This window comes from Pteronotus mesoamericanus, unplaced genomic scaffold (genome assembly GCF_021234165.1).
Source record: "Pteronotus mesoamericanus isolate MK-2021 breed Mesoamerican mustached bat unplaced genomic scaffold, CSHL_Meso_final contig_347, whole genome shotgun sequence".
Classification (NCBI taxonomy): domain Eukaryota; kingdom Metazoa; phylum Chordata; class Mammalia; order Chiroptera; family Mormoopidae; genus Pteronotus; species Pteronotus mesoamericanus.
The window spans coordinates 627357-649902 of record NW_026555137.1 but is presented as its reverse complement, the minus strand read 5'-3'; the positions used below and the strand labels follow the sequence as shown (position 1 = coordinate 649902).

Sequence of the window (22546 nt, the reverse complement as noted above, 5' to 3'; positions counted from 1 at the left end):
GCAGAGGACTTTCTGCCCACCCCGCCCCCCACCGGCTCTGGAAGCTGTTTTTGCACATCTTCAGTTGCTAGGGTCCTGAAGCCCACCCCCCCTTTTCCCCACTTCCTTCCGCATCTCCCAGGCAGGAAACCTGGAGTCCAGGCGGCTCCCCTGCTCAGAGGCCCAGGTTTTCTCCTGGAAAGGACCCTTCTGGGGTCTGGCGACCCGTGGGGGAAGACCGGTCCTTCCCGCCGAGACCCGGGGCAGACGCAGCCTGTGTGGGCGCTCCCGGTCCGTGGGATGGGGCGGGAAGCCGCCCCTGTTGGCCGACCCCTCCCGGCAGCGCCGGCCCCGGTGTGGCGGGGAGGAGGCAGCATAATCGTGTCGCTTTCCAAGCATCAAATCCCCACGAGCGCCTGGGGGGGTGTGTTAGGGTGACCCCATTGCCCGGATGAAGAAACGGGGGTGCGGGGAGGCTAAGTCCGCCTGCCTGGGACCCCGGTGGTGGGAGCCATCCTCACACCCGGGCCTGTCGGGCTCAGAAGCCCACCCCGCCCGTGGCCGGAGGGGCTGCCCCTTCCCCGGACGCTCGTCCGCACCCGGGGAATCCTGGATGCTGACAGGGCAGCCGTGGAGGGCGGTGGCGTTGGCGCCGGCGCCAGCCTGGCATCTGGAGGGGGGCCGAGCCCCGGACGTGGGGCCCGCGGGCCTGATTGGGGGCTCGGCTCCAGCACCAGCCAGCGCGGCGGCCCCCGGCCTGTTCCCTTCTCCGCGCAGCAGGCCTGTCTCCCTCCCCGGGGCGCAGCAGCAGCTGCCTCCCGGGTCGGGCTTGCTCCCCTCCGCCCCGCCAGGCCCCCGTGAGGGTCCCGTAGGCTGGAGCGAGCGCACGGCCTCCCGGCCGGGTCTCCGCTTCCATCCTCAGTCTCCCGTCCTCCAGCTTCTGTTCGGTCCAGAACCGGTGCCGATGAGGGTGGCTTGTTCCTACGTCCTGGTTTTGATGACAATTTATATAAAACCAGGTCGCTTAAAAACTAATCACCGTTTTTAAAGCAACCCTTATTTATCCGCCCTCTGCTGCGTGGTGACTGTGTCAGGCACCAGGCCGCCAGCCCCCGGAGAGCTGCCCCCGCCCCCGCCTGCGTGGTCGTGGGTTCCCCGGATTCGCTCATCACACGGTGGAGGTTTGTCCGATCCTAAGTTCCGGGGGGCCAGGGACTCAGGCAGCTGACGCTCGCGTGGAATTTAACGATGGTGGTGAGGCGACGGGTGGCGGACAGGAGCCTGTTCGCAGAGCCGTGCGGCAGCCCAGGTCCGCGTGGACCGCGTGCACCCTGGGCCTCGTCCCCCGGCGCGCAGGGGCTGGGCCCCGTGCCGTGCGGCGGGAGACTGTGCCCGTCAGCCCACGTTGCGGCGGGAGCAGCGTGTCGTGGGCTGGGTGCTGGCTTCCAACCCGGGGAGCAATAGCGGCCGGAAGTCGGAAACCCGCGGGTCGGAATTCGCCAGAAGCTTTGTGCTCAGGTCGAGGTGCGGCGTTGGGAGGGCGGGCGAGGAGAGCGGGGGAGAGCCTTCAGGAGGAGGCGGCTCTCAGGCGAGAAGACGAGGAAGGGTCGCCCCGGGCCGGGGATGTGCCTCACGCTGGAGAGAGGCTCAGGCAGCGTGGCTGCGCCGTCACCTTCCCGGTCCGGCAAGGTCGCTCGGAAGCTGCCTGTCGGTGGCCCAGTGCACGTGTGCGCCTGTGTGAGTGCCCGCTGGGAGCCGTAATTTCCCAGGCTTGGCATGTCTTCCCGCGGGTTACATTCTTCTGTAGGTCTACACCGGATGACCGGTTCTTGATCCTGCTGATCTGCCAACTGCTTGATTTTAAAAATAGGTTTTTAACGGCTTTGAAACAGAAGTGGTTTCTTCCGCCAGTGGGTGGAATTGTGGCCCAGAGGCCTCAAGGAGAGCAAGCGCTTGAGAGTCACCCTGGCCGTCCTGGGTTCCTGGGATTCGACCCCCAGGCTCCGCTGCGGCTGCGACCACAGCGGGGTCTGCAAAGAGCCCCCTAACGCAGGCCGTTTACAGTGGAGTGTATGACCGTGTTCTGGAAGTCTCTGCCTCTTTTCCTATTTTCCACGTTATATTCCTACGAGGGCCCCGTTCTTTGTGCTCCTTCTCCCCGTTTAAGTTTCTCTGTCGTGCACTTGAGGCGGCCGTCCCTGTCGTTCCCGGGCTCTGGGTTTCCACAGCCACCGCCCATGCGGCCGCCGCCGAGCGCCTGTCCTCAGAACCGCCCTCCGGAACCCAGAACGCCCGCAGTGACGCCCGGGACTGGGCCCTCCACGGCCGGGTCCCCGCGGAGCGGCCTGGCGGGTGCTTTGGCGCCGAGCTGGGCTCAGGGAGGACTTGCGGGCCAGCCCTTCCTGAAAAGGTGACGGTCCCATGGACGCCTCCTGGAGCCACGGCCGGGCAGCGCCGCGGGCCGCACGTCAGGTGCTGATTTTCCACCGCTGGCCTTTCCCTCCGGGGTCGGTCCCCTGGGGGAGGCAGGTGTGTGGCCGCGCAGTGTCCCCTCCCCCCGGGGTCTTCCTCCAGTGCTGCTCCTTCCGTGGCGTCCTGTTCCCCATCGGGAAGTCAGCGGGGGGAGTGGGCCTGGGCTGCACTGCAGTCCTCGGGGGGAGCTCCACGGCCGGGCCTCGGACCCCAAGGGACAGGGGACCCATCCGGCCTCCCTCCGTCTGACAAGCACCGCCACGCGCCTCTCGCGGGAGGAGGGAACACGGCGGACGCGTGCGCCGCGGCTCAGGAGCGCCGCGCTCCCTGAGAAGCTGCCTCTGGGGCTTTGTGCAGAGCTGTCCCAGGGGGCGGCAGCGCCGATCCCCGGGGAGGCGGCGCCACCTGTTGGGGCCCCCAAGGCCGTCGAGTCTCCTGGGTTTGGTGGCCGGGTTTCTCACAGTGGCCGGCAAGCTCCCCGCTCGTCCCCCTGACGTGGTCTGCGCATCAGGCACAGGGAGCCCTCTTGACTGGCTCTCCAGGACTTTGCACACCGGCCGCCACCAGGCTGCCGTCGGCGGGGGGCCGGGCTCCCCCCAGTCCAGGGGCTGTTTGTCCCTGAACCCGTCCATACCAGCTGACGTTGCGTCACTTAGTTTAGTACACAAGCCTGTGAACTGAGCGTGTGACAGTTGTTTTTCTAAGGGCTGTGTGACCGGAGGCGTTCGGGCGCCTCAGTAGTGAGTGGCCGGGAGCGCTTTCCGAGCCCGGAGGGCACGAGCCGGGGACCGTAAGCTCCGGCCGACTCGGCGCCCTGGGAATGGTTCCGCTTTAAAGAAACGGGCGTGGGGCGTCCTCGCGCGCCGTGGGTTCAGGTGGGAAGAGTGGATTTGGAAGAGCGCCGCCGGCATGAGGTTCGTGCTGCGCCCTGTGTAATTTTCTGTGACGAGGGCCTGAGGCCCCGGGATGAGTGAGTGTCCGAGGGAGGCGTGGACAGGCCTGACCGAGACGAACACCCGTCGCTGGCGCGGCTGCCGGTGCTGCGGTGGGAACAGCGGAGACCAAACTGTTCGGGGGCGGGGGGGACAGGCCGCGGGGGTGTCGGACCCTGAGCACTGCCTCCCTTCCAACCCGCACAGATGGTTTTTGTTTTCGGGGTCTTTTTCCCCTATTTTATACATCGCAGGCTGTGGTAAAAATGTAGTAGAAAGGGCTTGCCGGCGACCGCAGGAGGCCCTTCTGTGTTTCTCTCCAAATCTCTGTACGGCTGAACGGTGCTGTCCCCAGGCAGACCGGGGACGTGTTCCCAGCGCCCACGCCACATCCTCTACCATTCGCTTCCAGCTCCTTTTCAGCGAAGGTAGAGGAGTGTTGTCCTTCTCCACCCCAGCGCTTGGTTGATGCTCAGGGGGCTGTCGCCCGAGGGGCCCTCTGGACAAGGAGGAGGGGCGAAAGGGGGCGGGGCCGCCAGGCCCCCTCTTCCAAACCGAGAGAGGCCCAGAGCCCTGCGACCTGGCCCACGGGGAGGCACCGCAGCGTGTTTTCGTTCCTGTCTGTTGCCTACAGGCACCTTCCCCAGAAACAAACCCGGTTGGGTTTTGATTGGCTTTCCCTTCTCCTTTCATTTTGGTCTTCCTCCTCCAAGGATTATGCCAAAAGCTCCAGACTGATCCTAAAGCCTCAGAACCCAGATTTCAGCTCCGGGTTGCCCAAGAAAAACACGTTCATACCAAAAGTAATTTCCTAGCCAGTCACTTCCTGTGTTCTCAAAGTCGTTCGCTCTGCCCTCCGACGTCCGTCTTCAGATGATGGAAACGGCTCCCCTGCTCCGCCCGGGGAGGTCGACAGGGGCTGAGGACCGCGGGCGTCAACCCGGCCAGCGTCCGTGCGCCTTCGACGCCGAACCGCCGAGGCCCCGGAACCCTCAGGCTGACTTTGCCGCTGGCCCGTTCCATGACCCAGGGCAAAACTTCCAGCCTCCGTGTCCCCTTCTCCGACGGAGGAGGAGGGCGGCCGGCAGCTGGGCGGCGCAGGGAGCTTCAGGAGACGGTTTGGAGGGAAGGGGCTGTCGGCCGAGCGCCAGGCACAGTGGCCCGGCCGCCCGGGCGTTGGAAGCAGAGGCCGCGCGCAGAAGCGGCTGGCATTCCTGTCTGCAAAACGCTGCGGGACCTTCCGCAGACGCCGGCGGGGCTCCTGCCTTCCAGAAATGCTTGGTGCACCTGGCATTGGCAGGTGAGGGTTTGAGGGGTTTGAGTCTTTTCGGTTCCCTGTTATGTTTTCCTCCCTTCAGCCCACATCCTTCAGGGGCCAGAATGTTGTGCCTGGAGCCCGGAGGGTCTTTTTACCTTGAACACCTGCACGCGGTTTGTCGTTCTCCAGTAGGATCTTGGCCTCAGCTGCTTACTGGTTCAGAATTAGGATTCCTTTTTCTTCGCCTTCTTTTTGTTCAAGGCTTTGTGGCAGGTGGGAGGAGACGTGCTTGCTCGGCAGGGAAGGGTCGCCCACAGAAGGGAAGGTCTTTCACCGGCTGAGCAGGGTTTCTGTCTGATGCTGACCTTTGACCCCACGCACAGTGCCGCATTCAGCTGCTCTGTGCCCCCAAGTGAAAACCTGCAGGGCCCTCTGCAGAGAGGTTTCAGCCAGAGTGAGCGGTCCATGAAGTAAACAGCTTAAGATAAGAAGGCAGTTAGGTCTGAGATAAAGATGAAGGCAAGAGGCCTGCAAAATTCACAGTGTCCACCAAGACCAGATCGCTGACCCCTCCCCTCATGGGGGGACCCCTCCACCTTCCTGAAGACCTCGATGACAGAGACAAGCAAACTCGGTCTCCGGCGGGCTTTCTTCGTGCTGGCATTCCGCTGGACAGACCTGCCCCGCGTGCCTGGGCAGAATCGATGAAAAGAGTCGAGATCTTCGCGGGAGAGAGCTGTTCAGGGGGCGTGAAGCGCGCTGCCTCGCCAGGCCGCTCACTCCTTTTGAGAGCCTCACTCAGCGAGTGTTCTTGTTCTCGGGGCCTCGAGGATGTAAGCTTTTACGGGCTGGTTAGCAAGAAAGAAAACTTCACAAACCCCCCTATGGACCCGGTCGACGTGCTGAGAAGGGAATGGATTATAGTGCTGTCTTGTTTTCCCCCCTTATTGCTCTCTAGAAATGTAAGAAAAGACTTTGCCTTGGGAACAAGCCTTGGGTGTTTAATTGTAAGGTTGGTTGAGAGGGAGACAGAGAGGCGAGGTGGGGGAAGTCATGGTTTGGTTCACACAGAAAAATCCTTTCCAAGGCCTGTTCAGAACGCGCGTCTGCCAGGCGTGCGAGGGCATCCAGATTTCCGTGGTGTGAGCGAACGCTTTACTGCATCTGGTAACTCGCAAATTCTTCCCCCATGAAGCTCCGTTTCTGGAGACCGCGGTAATTGACATGTTGGGACCTATTATTAACTGCCAGTTTTATGCTGTTATTGGAAATCTTTACATTAGGAAAGAATGTATGGGTTGTTGGGGGGTGAAAGGAGGTTTCAATTAAAGATTACCTCGTACAGCGTCTCAGATCCGTCTGAGGATCAGAGATTGGATTAGGAACCCGCGTCCCCCCAAGCAAAGGAGGTTCTCCTGGTCGCCCCCAACTGTCTCCCCACATGACCAGCATTCACGTATCTAAGAAGTGGCCATTTCAGAGGAAAAGATGATGATGTAGATCCTTCTTAAATGGTCTGTCTGTAAGTACTGAATCCACCCTGAAGGGTTGACAGATGAACCGCTCTCGTACCGACGTGGCTCTTCCGTCAGCGGCCAAAGCCAAAACATGGTGCTCGTGGAATTCCAACCCGCAACTGGGTAGATGGGGACGCCCCCCAGTTCACCCACCCCAGGGTGAGGGGAAACTGCGTGGCTTCTCTGTGACCCCCACCGGGGGCTGGACAGTGGTTCAGGTTGGTGCCAGACTGTGCCTTTCAGATGTCCTTGTTAGACAGCGATCGGGCTGATAAACGTTAAACGTTGGTGCCCGTGTCTGTAAAAGTGCCCAGGAAAGCGCTTGGCACGTAGATTTAAATCCCGGGCGGGTGGTCACCGGGGCTTCAGCAATGGCCCTGGGCATGTGCACAGAGAACAGGAAGGTTGGGCTCTGGGCGCGGGGTCAGCTCCGATCTGGCATCTCCACTAGGAAACGGTGTAAAATGCATGCCCTCCGGGCAGGCGCCCGGCCGCGGGCAGCACAGGGAGGGGCAGCAGGCGGGGCGACTGGGTGCGCGAGGCCGAGGCCGCAGGGCGGAGCCCGCCGAGGGTCCGGGGACCGTCCCCCAGGCCTCCGCCCACACAGACCCGCGCCTGCCTTCGCGTCCCCAGTCATCCTCCCGGCGCCCCCAACACTGAGGTTGCCCCCAGAAGCCGGGATCTCAGTATAGCCGCCGACGGTTCTCGGCGGGTGCAGGCCGCCGCCGCCTGCCCGTCCGGCCACGGAGAGGCCGCCAGTCGTGTGTGGTCGGTGGGTGTGAGCACAGCGCGTGGCGACTCAGGGCCCAGCCTGGCTGCCACTTCGGGGACCGGCGACCTTCCAGAAGGCTGCCTGCCACAGCTTAACCAACACCCAGTTATGCCGCGGGCCCCGAACGCCGCCCTGCCTCCGCAGCACGGTGTCCCCTGAAACGCCGGAGTCCGGTTGGCCCCCAGGGGCAGCTGCGAGCCTCCCTGGTGACACACTGACCTCCGTGGAGAAAACTGCCGTCACCCCCGCCTGTCTGCGGGGCTGGTGTCTAGTTAGGAGCCACGCAGGGGGGCCGTCGGGGAGACCGGCACCGCTTGGGGCGGGGAGAAGTCTAGCCAGGCCCTCGGTCAGGCCTTCAACGCGGCCTTCGCAGGCCATGTGAAGGTTCCCACCCCTTGAACAACAGCTCCGTCATTTTTCTGTGATTCTCCACCCAGCCTGGGGCATTTCTTTTTCTTCCTTTTTGGCGAAGGGACGCTGTGTTGGGGTGACCCCTCATTCGCCTCGTATTCGCATAACCTTCAGCCGAGGCTGTCCCGGAATTTCTCCCGAGGCTCCCCAGAGGGTGTGAGCTCCTGAGGGGTGGTGGCCTTCCGCGGTGGGTCGTGTTCTCAGTGTTGGCTTTGAAAGGGAAGACCAGTTAAGGGTGGCAAGGGGGAGTCCACGGGCTCGCGGGGCGCTCCTTCACGGGCACGGCTGGATGTCGGGCGGGCGCGCACGGCACCTTGCTCCTCCTACCCTGAGCCCGAACTCCAGGGCGCTCAGGCCGCTGGGCCTGAAGCACCGCGGGGCCTTGCAGGTCACTGTGATGGCTGGCGGGCGGGCGGGCAGGCGGGCAGGCGGGCGTGGGGGGAGGCCAGGACCTTTCAGGTCTGTGCATTTGGGTTTGTGGCCGCTTCTGTCCCCCGCGTTCCTGTCGGATGTCCCCCACTCTGTTTTTCTTCGGTAGATTAAATATGGGCAGCATTGAGGCAAAGACAGTGCGTCCGCCCTCCATGCTGACTCAGAAGTTCTGACCGAACAAGGAGGCTCAGTAGGTAGAAAAAAGACGGCCCCCCCGCTGACATGGAAACAGTAAAGTTGGAAAGTGGGCTTTTTATTTCAGGGTGAAGGGGGAGAGCTGATGGGGGAGGGCTGGCGATTCCGGAGGAGGAGGCTGACAACACAGAGCCGGCTGAGGAAGGGGCGGCGGGGCCGGCGCAATGGGAAGCCTCGCTGGGCGGGCGGGGGCGGGGCGGAGGGGGCACGTACGGGTTGGCGGCGTTTACTGCCAGCTCAGCGTCTCACACCGCGGTCTGGGCTGCACCTTGGAGCTGCAGAGTCCTAACCCAGGAGCGTGGAGCTTCGTCACCTGGGCTCTGCCCCTCGTCACCGCCTGACACTCACTCGGAGCGACGGGGTGACGGAGGTCTAAGGCGAATGGCACCTTGTTAATACCGGGGACCGTCGTCTGTCCCCACGGTTGTAACAGCAGCGTGCACAGGACACGGCCTTCCGTGGGCCCGCCCCCAGCCGGGCGGGGACGCCCAGTCAGCCCGTGTCCACCCTCCGAACCGACACACACGCCCGCGTCCTGTTCCCTCCGAGGCCCTGCCTGACCCCCGCAGGGCTGGCAGTGGCTGCGGGGACACTGTGATTCCTCTCTTCTTTCCTCTTCCTCCCCTGCCTCCTCCCGTCTCCAAACCCTGTCTTTTCCTGAGTCACAACCCAGCCAGTGGTGTTGCTGGTAGAAAAATCCTGTTTTGACTTGTGAAGGGAACAGGTTAGGTCAGTACGGAACGGAAGTGGGGGTCCCTCTTAGTCCGAAGTTCCGTTCTGGTCCAGGGCTTGTCCGCGGAGAGGCCATTATTTCTTCGCCTTTTGTTTTTAGTTTGGTCCTGGCGGGAAGTTGGCAAATTTGGACGCCCTGGGCCAAAGCTGGTCCGCGCCCTCTTCTTGTCTGGCCCACAAGGCTAAGAGTGGTTTTCACATTTTTAAGTGATTGGGGGGAAAAATCAAAAGAAAAATAATATTTAGCGCCACGTGGAAATACAGCTGTCTGGACGTCGCTGCAGCCACTGGTTTGGGCTCCAGCCACACCGATTTCACACCGCAGGGCAGGCAGGGAGCTGCGTCTGAGGCCGCTCGTCCCTCAGAGCCGGAGCCGGAGCGCACGCTGTCCGGTGCGTCACGGGGGAGGGCCGCCACCCTGGCTCGAGGCGTCGGCCCCGGACCTGCCCCAGCCTTTGCCGGTGTTGGCTGTCTCTCGATCCCGTCTGGGTTTAAAGAAGGGCCACGGGGGGATGGGCAGCAACCGCGGGGAGGGAGTGGAAGTGTCTCACGCTAGCAGGCCGGTCCTCCCTGAGGACGCTCCTCTGCCACGGGCAGCGAGGTGTGTCTGGACCGAATCGGACACGGGGACTGAAACAGAAACGTGTGGCTTTACTTTGACCGAGTGGGGCTCTGCCCGGGCCCCGGCCGCCCGCCTATGAGAGCTTCGGCCTCGGAGGAGAGCGGCGGGGGTTGGAACGTCAGTGAGGAAGAGTGGGGGGGGCTGCCGTGGGGACCCGGGAGACAGAGGTTTTCCCAGTGTTCCGCCGCATCAAGCATCGTCACAAATAGCTGTCCTCCCTCGCAGGTCCACTAGGGCGGCGACTCATATCCCTGGGGCAGAGCGGCCCTGTGCTGATCGACACTGACTCCTGTCTGGGGGCCGCAGGGGACTCGGGCAGAGGCTGAGGGCGGCGGTGGCAGCCCGAGGTTTCAGAATGTCACAGAAGGTCAAGGGACAGTAGGGCCCTGGGGTCGAACGGTCTTGGCTCTTACGCCCGCGGGGCCGGGTCTCTGAGGAGCAGTTTCGGATCCTGCGGTGTTACTGTTGCTGATCTCCGCACGTGGGTCTGGGCAGGAACTCGGCTCCAGAGCAGTGGCGGCTCTTTCCTCGGACTTTTCGACCGGGCCAGCCAGTGCCGCGTGACCAGCCTGCGAGAATCAAATCCGAAATTCGGGGTCCCCAGCCCGCGGTCATTCACAGCTGGGCCTCGGCATTTGAGAGCGGAGCCAAAGGAGCCCGGTAGTCCTGCGGTTCCCACTGGAGTTTGAAAGCGTCTTCAACGAGTTACTGAAACACTGGTTTTCTCCCGGGCCCGGGTGGGAGTGTGCGCTCGCCGCCAGACATCCGGAGGCCAAACGCATTTTCCTAGGCCTGCTCGTCCTCGGGTTCTGTGTCCAACTCTGGCCTCAGAGACCCTTCTCCTTGGTGACCTTTGCCCCTGATTACGACTTGGCAAACCCTTAGCCAAGAAATCGGCGCTGGCTGCTTCGCTGCTCCGCCCCCTTCCTCCAAGCCTCCCACTTGCCCGGCTTTGCGGGCCAGATCCCGCCGGCTCGCTGCAGCCTCTGCCAAGCCACAGACTGGCCTGAGGCCGATGCTGTTCCCCCCCGCCCCCCTGCTCCCGGGGTGCCCTGAGGCCGCGCGTGATGAGAGCAGGGGAAGCTTTCGACTGTGAGGATGCTTCTCTGTGTGGCCTTGATTCGTTTTCAAAACTGAGCATCACGGAACTGCCTGATTTCGCTCTGGCTCTTCCATTGCCTTTGTAAAAGTCGCGTATCCTCTCTAATCTCCTGCATGTTCTCCGAGGGCCGTGGCTAAGAATTCGGTGTACGTCCCCAGCAGCCGGGCCAGGAGAAAGACCAGCTGAAGCTGAACCGCAGACGGAGCCTTTCCAGGCGGTGGGTCACCTGCGTCCGGGGCCGCGGGTCGGGAGCCCCGCTCCTCCCAGCTGGTGCTCCCTGCCCAGGCGTTTCCGCCAAGGACGGTGATTCCCAATAAAAACCTGACACATGTCCCAGAGGCTTTTCCGTCGGGGAGACACAGCCTAAAAGGCAAGACAGGTGAAATCAAGTATAACGTTCTCCTGAACCAGCGTATCTGAACTACTACTTTAACGTGTCATCTGAAATTGTTCATGAGGTACAGTGCGTTCTTTTCCCCCGAAGTCCTGGAACTGTGGGACCAGATATGTCAGGAGAGAGTGGGGTTCTGCGCACGCTCTTACCCAGTGAGTGGCCAAGAATCAGAGACTCTGGTGCTGATTCATCAGGCGTCTGCGCCCCAGACAGGAGGAGCCGGACTCAGTCTGAGTCTGACTCCTGAGACGCCCGCGGTGCTTAGGGGGGGGCGGGGGGGGCAACGGGACGTTTTCCTGTGCGGCTGCAGCAGCGAGTCCACCGTGCCCGCCGGCTGGCCCACCCCCCAGGGCCATGCACGGCTGTGGGGCAGCTGGACCCGCCCCAGGGGGAGGGGACCGCAGGAGAAAAACCTGGGAAGACAGCCAGTCCCGGCGGGGAGGGGGCTCCCAGCCCACGCCTCGCGGCGTGGCTGTGCCGGCGCAGACGTGCGAGGCTCCCTGCGGCTGGTCTCCTCGCAGCCGACAGTCTTCACCCTGCAGAGGGGACAGGGCCCCGCGTGTCCCTGAGACTGCGGCGTCAGTGTAGGAAGTGGGCGCGAGAGCAGGCTCACTGCCGTTCTCGCAGCCCGGGCGAGGCTTCGGGAGCTCGCCCTGGGGGCTCAGGTAGCGAAGGCAGCGCTACAGTGTTGCGGGGCACCCTGCTCCCGCCCTCCCACCAGGAAGAAACTGGGCAGGTCACAACCCTGAAAAGGAAACAGATGTCTAAGGGCGCGAAGCTTCTGATTGGACTCCGTTCCAGAAAGGGGTGAGCTTTCCTCCTGGAGGAGTGAGAACCGCTGAGCGAGCGCGGCAGCGACTCCTGCAGGCAGGCTGTCGGGAGGCGGGGTCGCGGTGCAGTCGCAGCCCCTGCCCCTGACTGCCCCGGAGGCGTCCCCGAGGGGCGCGGCGGCGGCGAGCCGAGGCTGAGCGCAGGGCGGGCAGCCAGCCGAGCAGGACGCCCGTCCGCTGCAGGGTGCGCGGGACAGAGGCCTCTGAGGGCAGAGGGCGACCCCTCCCAAGGCCAGGCCCTTCAGCAGGTGCCCAGACGGGACCTGCCTGGGGCTGGTGGCCGCGCGGTGAGGCCTGGAGAGAGCCCTGCCGTGGGGTCCCCAGCCCCACGGGAAGGAGCACCGATCCTGCCCTCAAAACGCCTCAGACCGGGGAGGAGGGGCCTCACCCAGAGCAACAGCGAGCACACCCTTTCCCGGGAACCTGCTGGAGAGGCGCGGCATGGGGACAGGAGGGTGAGCCCCCGACGGAGGGCGGCAGAGGTCCCGAGGCCTTGAGGACGGTGAGAGGTGGCCCCGCGCCGCAGCCGCCCCGCAGGCCCGGGAGCGGACGGCGGGGGGACTTGGATGCGGGAGGACAGAAAGGGGGCGCACCCGTCCTTCCCTCCACACACTTGTGCCAGGTTCGCATCTTCACCGCGGCGTGTGCCTCCTCCAGGGACCGCCGCGGACCTGTGAACGCTTTGTCCAGCCTTCCTGGTGGGAAAGGCAGCCGTGAGCGGGGAGGGGCGTCGTTGGGACCAGGAGGGCCTGCTCACTCCAGGCCGATGGACACCCGTCCACGCGGGGCTTCTCCGGGGTGGCCAGACAGCGGCAGCCCTCTGAGCAGGGCCGGTGGGCGGTGGGGTGTTCCACCGCGTGTCCTCCGCTCCGAGACCTTGGTTTCCGATCGTGGGTCTCTGGCGGAAGGCGCGGTGCCCCAGGTCCCCTCTGTCTTTGACCCGTGGGAACTTGGCTCCCTGGGCCCATCTTGACCCAGAAGAACATGTCGGGTCGTAAAACCCGAGCTGACCCTTCCTCCTCGGGCCCCTTTCTCTGCAAACACAGGCGTGATGTCTCCGCCCAGGGTGTGTGGGGCTTGCCGTGCGTCGTGAGTTGCGGGGGCGGGGGGTGGGGGGGTGGGCTGTATTTCACAGCAGTAAAACTGAAGCCGCCCTGCCGTGTGTTCAGATCCCCGCGCTTTCTCCGCTCCTCCTCAGTGAGTTGGGACTAATCACTACAGAGCAACCAGCCAGGTGTGTGAGCCCCTCACCCCGCTGACGGCAGCGCATGCACTCAGGGGCGGCCGAAATCTGGGCCAAGCCCTCAGGTGACTCCCTTGCTGATGTTTTGTTCCACCATAGGAAGCTCCAAATAAATCAAAAGGAAAAAAGTTTCCGGATAGTAGCTAATTCACAAACACGAATCTTCCGCCTCTAGTCCTTGCACACGTGTGCAGAGCTGATGGGCGAACCCACTGGGAACCCAGACGCAGGACTTGGCCGCGAGCTCCGACGGCGCGAGCATCGCGGGTAGAGCGGGCTTCCCGAAGTTCCGTGCGCGGTTCTAGACCCAAAAACCCAAGAACATGTTAGGGTCCCCCAGGAAGTAGTAGAAATGGTGCAAGTCTTGGAAAGCAGGGCTTTGGGGAAAAGGTTGTGGGGGCTTAGTAAATAACAGATGAGCAAAAATAAACTGGTGCGTAGCCAAAAAGGTGAGAACAAGAGGAAACCGGCGTAAACGATGGAGGTGACGTAGTCCACGTGTTCAGAAGACACCGTCTGGCTGTGAAGCCTGTTACCCACAGAAACGGTGACCGGGGGACGTGAGGTCATGGCTGACTGGGGTCCCTTAGCGCGCGGACCGGGGTCCCTTCTGTGGGGACAGGGACATGGATGTGTGACGAGGGCGATGGACCCTTCGGTACAAACTTGCCCTCTGTGGGTCTCACCAGGACTGCGGCGCGTGGTCCGGAAGGGCAGCCGTCTGTCCGGGGGCAGGACCTGGTCCCGGGGCGGAGTGACCCGTAGGAACGGGGCGATGAGGAGTGATCGGGGGGCGGGGCTGGAAGGGGGCCTCTCCCGGGGCCTTGTTTAGAAAATTGAGAAAAGGGAAGGAAAACACCTGGAGACCTGTCTAAAAAGGAACGGAGACGTAGCGGTCACAAGGGCGGAGGCTGCTGACACGGCGCGGGAATCGGGGGGCGCAATCGGGTTGACCCGCCGACTGTCTTGTCCTTCTGGTGCCCCTTTCTGTTGAGGGGACAGAGCCTCTTTTGCCCGAACAGCCTGCTCCTTGAACAAGCACCACCCAATGACAAGGCGGCCCGAGTCTCATGGGGAGCCGCCTGCAAACCCAGCCCCCCGCGTTTCTCCTTGGGCTTTCCTTCGTCACTGTGGGAAATGCCCCAGCCACTAACCTCTGTCCCCTGCCCCCCGCCGGCCCCTGCAGCTGGGATGAGAGCAGCTCCATCAGCAGCGGGCTCAGCGACGCCTCCGACAACCTCAGCTCGGAGGAGTTCAACGCCAGCTCCTCTCTCAACTCCCTCCCGACGACGCCCACCGCCTCTCGCCGGAACTCCACCATAGTGGTAGGCGGCTTTGCGGACCCCCGGCCCGGGCCTGGGGCGGGTGGGCTCACACTCCCGCCCACGCCGGGCCCGGTTCCCCGGCGCCTCGGCCGCGTCATCCTCGAGGCTGCGGGGGGAAGCCCGAGGCCCCCACGCGGCCACCTGGGCGGTGAGCGCAGTGGTGACGGTGCCCACGCCAGCCCGGAGCCGTTCCAGCTGGAGAGGAGGGGAATCGGACACGCGCGGGGCGTCTCCTCTGACCCCCTGGGTGTGGGGGGAGACCCCGGGTCGATCAAGGCTCTGGGAGGAGCAGGGCCGCCGGCCTCCGGCACGAGCCCCCGCGGCCGCCCGCCCGCCCGCCCCCCGCCCCCAATGGGTGTCTGCTCCCTGCAGCTGCGCACGGACTCGGAGAAGCGCTCCCTGGCGGAGAGCGGGCTGAGCTGGTTCAGCGAGTCGGAGGAGAAGGCGCCCAAGCGGATGGACTACGACAGCGGCAGCCTGAAGACAGAGCCCGGCGGCTCCAAGTGGCGCAGGGAGCGGCCCGGGAGCTGCGACGACGCCTCCACGGTGGCGGAGCTGAAGAAGCCCATCAGCCTGGGCCACCCCGGGTCCCTGAAGAAGGGCAAGACCCCGCCCGTGGCTGTGACGTCGCCCATCACCCACACGGCCCAGAGCGCCCTCAAGGTGGCAGGTGAGCCCGGGCGGGGCGGGGCGGCCGGGCCTGCCTCCGGTTCCGCCTCCGGTTCCGCCGTGGTCCCCACGGGACACTCGTGGGGAAGGCGACGCCGGGAGGTTCCGAGGCTGAGCCGGAGCGACGCCGCCGGGGGGCGGGGGCCGGGGGGCTGCGATGTCCGGGGCCAGTTTGTCTGGCCTCCCCCACGGCTCCTGGGTGGGACAGCCATCTTCACAGGGACACGCTGGGCTCCCGGGCAGGCGCTGGAAAGCCACCGGTCGGGCCTGCGTGGCTCCCAGCGCGGCCCCTTTGCACGTGACCCACAGTCCCCTCTGGTCTCCGATGACCGTAGACGTGGCCACCCTCTAGTCCATGTGCCTCCCTCCTTGTCCTCCTCCCGTGACCGGCGGCTGGATTTTCCTCCTGGAAAAACCTTTGTGGTGGCTTCTGCCATTTTATCCAAAATGCAAAGTTCTGCTCCGGAAGCAGAAAACAACGAAAAAACAAAATAAATACATGGAAATCCCCAGTCCCCTTCCTCTGGCAAGAATTGTCATCTGCTTCTGTGGCGGCTGCCTCCCCGTTGTGGCCCCCAGAGCCCTGTGACACGCTGCCCCCGTCTCTCGCGGAGGGAACGAGAAGGGCGAGTACGTTGTTGGCGGAGTCCCGGCTCTTACCTGGTCTCGTGCCCCGTCTCCGGCCTCTTGCAGGCAAACCCGAAGGCAAGGCCGCAGACAAGGGCAAGCTGGCGGTGAGGAACGCGGGGCTGCAGCGCTCCTCCTCCGACGCCGGCCGCGACCGCCTGGGCGACGCCAAGAAGCCGCCCTCGGGCATCGCCCGCCCCTCCACGGCGGGGTCTTTCGGCTACAAGAAGGCCCCCCCTGCCACGGGCACAGCCACCGTCATGCAGACCGGGGGCTCCGCCACGCTCAGCAAGATCCAGAAGTCCTCGGGCATCCCCGTGAAGCCGGTAAACGGGCGCAAGACCAGCCTGGACGTGTCCAACGGCCCGGAGCCCGGGTTCCTGGCCCCCGGGGCCCGTTCCAACATCCAGTACCGCAGCCTGCCCCGGCCATCCAAGTCCAGCTCCATGAGCGTGACCGGGGGGCGGGCCGGGCCGCGCCCCGTGAGCAGCAGCATCGACCCCAGCCTGCTGAGCGCCAAGCAGGCCGGCCTCACGCCCTCCAGGCTGAAGGAGCCGTCCAAGGTGGCCGGCGGGCGGGCTGCGCCGGCCCCTGTCAATCAGACCGATCGGGAAAAGGAGAAGGCCAAGGCCAAGGCGGTCGCCATGGACGCAGACAACATCTCCCTGAAGAGCGTCGGCTCCCCAGAGAGCACCCCCAAGAGCCAGGCGGGCCACCCGCCAGCCAGCAAGCTGGCCGAGCTGCCGCCGACCCCTGCCAGGTACGCGCACGCGTCGCCTCCTCTGCCGGGCTGCCCGCCTGCGCCGGCGTTCTCCGGCAAACCCCTGCACGCCCAGCTCCTTCTCCCTCTTCCCAGCGGCTCTCCACGGTCCTTGCTCATGCCGCTCCCCGATGACCAGCCCTGACCTTCCTCAGCTCCCCGGCGTTGTGGGGTTCGCTCCGCTCCCCCGCAGTCACACACCCAACTGCGCACAGGCCCGCCCGTGTCTCCCACCGCCGGCCTCCGAGGGGTCCCAGGCCGGGCGTCGGCCCCCTCCCCGCACGTGTCACCGCGTCACCGGACGAGCCTCGGGACTCGGCCCACAGCCGGCCGGCGGCTCTAACGCGCTGCTCCGGGTGTTCCGTTTTGTCTTCAGGGCCGCGGCGAAGACCTTTGTCAAGCCGCCCTCCCTGGCCAACCTAGACAAGGTCAACTCCAACAGCCTGGACCTGCCGTCGTCCAGCGACGCCCACGCCCCGAAGGGCCCAGACCTGCACGCCGCCGGCCCCGCGGCCGGCGGCCCCCTCTCCTCCTGCTTCGCCCCCAGCCCGGCCCCCGTCCTCAACATCAACTCCGCCAGCTTCTCCCAGGGCCTGGAGCTCATGAGCGCGTTCGCCGTCGCCAAGGAGCCCCGCATGTACCCCAAGCTCTCGGGCCTGCACAGGAGCATGGAGTCGCTCCAGGTGCCCATGAGTCTGCCCAGTTCCTTCCCCGGCAGCGCCCCCGTCCCCCCGCCGCCGGCCGCGCCCCCCGAGGAAGACGCAGAGGAGCTGGCCTGGAGCGGGAGCCCCCGGGCCGGGCAGTCGGACGGGTGAGTGGGCGGAGTCAGCACGAGCCTGGGTCAGGTCGCCACTGGGCGGCTGGCCGTCTCTTTTACCCGCGTTCGGCACCGTCGCCCGCCTCACGGCGCTCAGAGAGAGGTAGGGCGGTGTCGGTTTTTAATCGCCGTCTCGCCGATGTGGAGGCCGGTGCACAAAGACGGGACGAGGCTTAGCCATGGTCACATCGCTGGCTCGCCCTCCGAAGTGTGTGCTTCCCGTGGTGCCATGTCTGTGGCCTCATGTCCTGCCTTCATCGACCACAGCATGACCCTCTCAGCAGTTCCCACACCCGCATTGCGAGTCCCCGAGAGACGTTTCACGGTTCAGATACATTTCCCAAGCCAGGGCCGAGAGGCGACCGGCGTTCTGCGCTCAGGCTGCGCGGCACTCAGACTGGGCTCCCAGGCTCTAGCTCCTCAGACGGACCCACACGCTTCTCCTGTTCTTTCTCCACAGTAACCAGCGGGACCGGAACACGCTGCCCAAGAAAGGGCTCAGGTAACCCCGACCGGCGCCGCCCTGCCCTGCCCTGCCCCCAGCCCCGGGTCCGCAGGAAACCTGAGGGGGCCTCGCCCTGCCTGCCCCAACACCCCTGCGGTGGCCTGGGCTGAGCTCTGCCGTGCCACCGCCGACAGGTACCAGCTTCCGCCCCAGGAGGAGGCCAGGGACAGGCGGTACTCCCACTCCATCGGCGGGCTGCCCGAATCCGACGACCAGGCAGAGCTGCCGTCCCCGCCTGCGCTCTCTGTGTCCTTGAGTGCGAAGGGCCAGCTCACCAACATAGGTCAGTGCCCCGTCCTGCGCCGCAGCCCGGGCTACAGGGGGGTCACTGGCAGGGGGCAGCCGGCCGGTGGGGCTCTGGGTTTTCTCTGCTATTTGCCTCGCACGGTATTGGGTGGCCTCGAGACGCATCCGTTTATTCACTCAAAATAAGACCGGAGGCGAAGTGCTCCGGGATCCCGGACTGGACGCTGCCGTGGGCGTGCGTGTCCTTGTAGTGGCAGCGGAAGCCCCAGGCGCAGGCCCCGGCTGTCGCTTCCGGGGCAGAGCCCACCCCTGGGCTGGGGGCCGGCCTTGCGGAAGGAGGGGCAGCGGGCGGGCTGAAAGGAGGGGACCTGCCTCCAAACCCAGAAAAACCCAGGGTCCCCACTGCTGGGGCGGGGCCAGGACCTTCCCAGCCCGCAAGGCAGAGTGTCTGAGTCCTGGCCACACCCCTTCCAAAGCCTCGGGGCAGGAGAGCCGCGGAGGACGAAGATTCTGATTCAGAGACTCAGAGAGCAGGCGGAAGACGAAGACCGCTGGGAGGGGGCGGAGGGAGCCGTGGGCCCAGGGGGAGCCCTTCCGGACGCCTGTGCGGGCACCTGTGGCTCGGCGTCTGCATCCGCTGCCCAGGGCGGGCCCGCCTGGAGCCTCCCGTGGGGCGGCGGGGGATTCGACCGGGGGAAGGACGGGACGAGGAAGCCGGATCACGGTGCCTCGAGCAGGGAACGGTTGTCATGGAAAGGTCATCTGGTCCCCAAAGGGCCAGCTTGCTTTTCTCCGCCGAGGGTCCGATGGGGAAACGCATTTGCGGTGCTGGCCTAGAGGCCGAGGGGCCAGGCTAGACAGTGACCAGTCCGTTCTCAGAAGGGCTCAGAGCCCATCTGTCTGGAGGGGTGGCCAGCGCCCACCTGCCTGTGTGGCGCAGAACCGGGCTGGGAGCTGCATGTGGGTTAAGCCCCGAGGCTCTACCTGACCCAACCCACCCCCCGATTCCGTCGGCCCGTCGTCTCGGCAGGGAGTGCTGGGCAGAGAGGCCTGCTCCTTGCGGCTGGCCCTCGGGGGGAAGAGTCTCAGGCCCCGGCTGAGCCCCCTCCCCTAGTCGGCTCTGGTCATGGCTCGGCTCCAAATCTTGGTCTGAATCTCCATCCTTCCCGCTGCCGGTATGTTTTAGCAAAAACGTCCATGTTTGTGGGCACATCCAAGTGACGTGAAGGTTTCGGGAGCAGTGCCCAGCCCCCAGCCTAACCTTCCAACGCGACAGCTCTGGGGCAGGCAGGACACAGGGGACACTGTCCACCCTTGACCGCAGACCGCAGGGTACCCCAGCCTGCACAGCCCGCCCCCGCCCCTCCTCCCCCATCCCCCACCCTCTCCCTCCTGGTGTTCCGGTCCCCAAGGCCCGGAGCGCTGACCACCCTGCCTCTTCTCCTGCCCCCTCCCGCCCCGCTCTGTCCTTCCAGTGAGCCCCACTGCGGCCACCACGCCAAGAATCACTCGCTCCAACAGCATCCCCACCCACGAGACGGCCTTCGAGCTGTACAGCGGCTCCCAAGCAGGGAGCAGCCTGTCCCTGGCCGAGAGACCCAAGGGCATGATCCGGTCAGGATCCTTCCGAGACCCCACGGACGACGGTGAGACCTCACGTGGCGCGGTTCACGCTCACCCGCCCTCGCCAGCGCTGTCCCCACCACACAGGACTCCACGACATCCGGCCGGGCCATCTCAGCTCCCTCGCCCATCCCCTCGCGGGGTCTGGGGGCCGGAAGCCTTGGGACTGGGGGGAGAGAGTGCAGACGGCCCCGCAGCTGCCTGGGGGTGCTCCGGACACCGAGCAAGCCCCTGTTGTCACCCGGCCACACGCGGCGCCCATCTCAGCTCCTCGGGGACACGCAGGGACGTGGTGGCGGCTCTGAGACCCGTACAGAGGGAGAACGAGGCGTTCAGTCCTCCCCGACGAACGCTGAGGGACCGGCCTCAGGCAGGCCCGTGGCTGCCGCCGTCTCGGGTTTGTGGTCGGCCTGGGGGCCAGGCCCCTGGAGGCGGCGTCCCTTCTGTGCTGAGGATGCGCCTGAGTCCCCCCACTGGGCTCCACTGAGCGACCAGGACGAGGATTTTACGCCCCACGGTCTGTCCTCCGTGGGCCCCCAGGGCTCCAGCTGCTGCCGGCCACGCAGCGAAGAGGTGGCCCAGGCAGGCGGGACAGGAGGGCTCGTTCCGAGCCGCTGCGGGGCTTCCCCGAGGGAGACGGTTGGCACCGCGTCGCAAAGTGGCCCCTCTCCCGCCCTCAGCCCCGCGCCCTCGGCACAGCGGACCCGGGGCCCGCCACCCAGGCCGGTGTCGGCCTCAACAGGGGGCCGCTCTGCCCGGGAGACCCGACCCGCTCTGGGCGGCTGGCACCAGCCGGGTCCCCGTTCGGTTCTTTCTGTCGACTCCAGGACCAGGGCTAGCTGCCGCCGCCGCCGCCGCCGCCGCCTCGGGCTCTTCCAGGAGCCCTGCCGTGTCCCTGAGCCCGGTGCTAACGCCCTGCTCTCTTCTCTTCCAGTGCACGGCTCAGTGCTGTCCTTGGCCTCCAGCGCGTCCTCCACCTACTCCTCAGTAAGAGCATTCGCTTCTCCCTCCGCCCGCCCCCTCGGCACAGCCAGGCACAGGGTGGGGGCGGGGGAGCCCTCGGCCGGGAGCTTCCGCTGCGCAGGGTCCGTCTGGCCTCACCACCAGCTCTGGAGCTGCCCTGTGGCTCTGTGTTGGCGGCCAGAGCTCGGCCTGGTCCCGTGCGGAGCCCATTCTGTGCCGTGAGGAGCGTGGGCCCTTGTGGCCAGGACCACAGCACCGTGCGCCGCTTCCCTCGCGTCCAGTGGGGGGCAGTAGGTGCTTCCCTGGGCTCTCGTGGCCCCTTCCTCCTGGGCCCCCTCCTGCCCTGGGTCCTCGACCCCTTCCAGTCGACCAGCTTCCTTTCCCAGCCCTCTTGGCGGCCACAAAGCTGGCTGGACTTGAGCTGCAGAGACACCTGCGACTGAAACCCTGGGGCAGGGCCTGGGCCGGTCCGGTGGGGAGCCAGGCCGGGGACCCGCTTCAGCCTCTCTGGGCCTCGGGGTCACGCTTGTCCCAGCGCCCTGCCGGCCGCGGCCCGGCCTCCTCGCCTCCGCAGTAACCTCCTCTCTCTCCCCCCCGCTGCGCGCCCTTCTTCAGGCGGAGGAGAGGATGCAGTCTGAGGTAGGGCGCCGGGCCTTGGTCTCCGCTTGCTGCCCCCTGCACTCCAGACTCCCTCCCTGTCCCCCCACCGCCGCCGTCAGCTGTCTCCTCCTTTTGCAGCAAATCCGCAAGCTTCGCCGGGAACTGGAGTCATCGCAGGAGAAAGTGGCCACCCTGACGTCCCAGCTGTCTGCCAACGTGAGTGAGACCCAGGCGCTTAGCCGTGCGTCAGAAGCTAGAGGAGATCGGCCGGAGCAGCAGGGCTACGGCCTACCCCACCCCCGGGCGCCGAGACCGAGGGGGCAGAGGGCTCGAGGGCGCCCCCCCCCCCCCGTCTCTGAGTCTCGATTCTGGTGACGAGCATTCTGCCCTGAGCCCAGTCAGGAGGTGGCTGAGCCCACGGCCGACGGCCTGTGAGCTCCCCGGGGCGGGGGCGGGGCTGCCCGTGGCTCTGTGAGGGGCGGCACGGCCTTGCCGCCGGCCTGGGCAGCGGGGGTTGTCACAGGCTGTAGCTACAGCGCCCTGCCCGCGTCTTTGTTCGCGCCGCATAATTGGGCGAGCCCTGGTTTCTGGAATTCTGTCCGAAGACCCTGACACCGCTCGGGACCCGCCCCGCCCGAGCCCGGCCCCTCCTCTCCCAGCAGCCTTGCCGGGGAGGCCCCTGGGCAGCTGGCAGCGGGGACCCGAGCCCCCGGTCGGGAGCCAGGGCTCTTGTCCATGCCCCCAAGCTGCCCCACGGAGCTTCCACCTCGCGGGAGCGTCGCTCTCCCTCAGACCGTGGTCTTCCCCCGGGAGATGGGGACAGACGCAGCCGCCGCTCCAACCAGGCTGTGGCCAAGGTGCAAACAGAGAACATAAGAGTCATTTTCCCCCAAAGTTGTAAACACCAGCTGAGCCGGATCCGCGGGAGCGTTCCAAGTGCTTGCACAAAAGTGGCCGTGTCTCCAGCTTCCGCCGCGGTTTCTGGCTTCTGCTCTCCCTTCCTCTCTGGGGGACCCAGCTGTCGGGCCCAGGGTCTCCCCTTGGGACCGGGTAGGGGACTCTGTCCCAAGCTCTTGCGTGTTTCCGATCCACGTCAACAGCGGGTCCCTCACATGCTGGCTGTTGTCTTTCTTCTGTCCCAAGCCCTCGCTGGAGATGCTGGACGTGGTTTGTTGGAAAGTCATATCAAGCATTTGTGGGTTTTTGTTTTTTTTTTTTTGCACTCGTGGGACTTGTAAGAACTGTAATGTAAACAAGAACCGTCCCTCCCTCCCTGTACCCCACCCCCCCAGGCCGGGAGAGGAGGTGCAGGGGGCAGGGCCGGGACGGACGCGGAGAACAGCGGTGGCTGGGCGTTCTCATGGGTCACGCCTCCGGCCACGCGACGGGGCCAAGAGAGTGAACTCAGAGGACGGTTTCTCTCAGAACAGGAAGTTCCGTTTGCTTCGAGACAGAGCAATCCAAACACCCAGACGTGGCAGGTTGTGAAGTTTCAAGGCCGGTTCTTGCCGGGTTGTGGC

At 65.4% G+C, this 22546-nt stretch overlaps 1 protein-coding gene across 1 annotated transcript in view; it reads left to right on the top strand.

Annotated features, from left to right (window-relative positions):
• NAV1 (neuron navigator 1) overlaps positions 1-22546 on the top strand; it is a 132738-nt gene that overhangs the window by 97207 nt on the left and 12985 nt on the right. Inside the window, exons 7-15 of the mRNA XM_054576510.1 lie at positions 14078-14216; positions 14589-14886; positions 15579-16272; positions 16649-17083; positions 17550-17591; positions 17729-17877; positions 20398-20450; positions 21042-21065; positions 21165-21242. Coding sequence (XP_054432485.1) covers positions 14078-14216; positions 14589-14886; positions 15579-16272; positions 16649-17083; positions 17550-17591; positions 17729-17877; positions 20398-20450; positions 21042-21065; positions 21165-21242 — 1912 coding nt within the window. The remainder of the gene's footprint in view (positions 1-14077; positions 14217-14588; positions 14887-15578; positions 16273-16648; positions 17084-17549; positions 17592-17728; positions 17878-20397; positions 20451-21041; positions 21066-21164; positions 21243-22546) is intronic.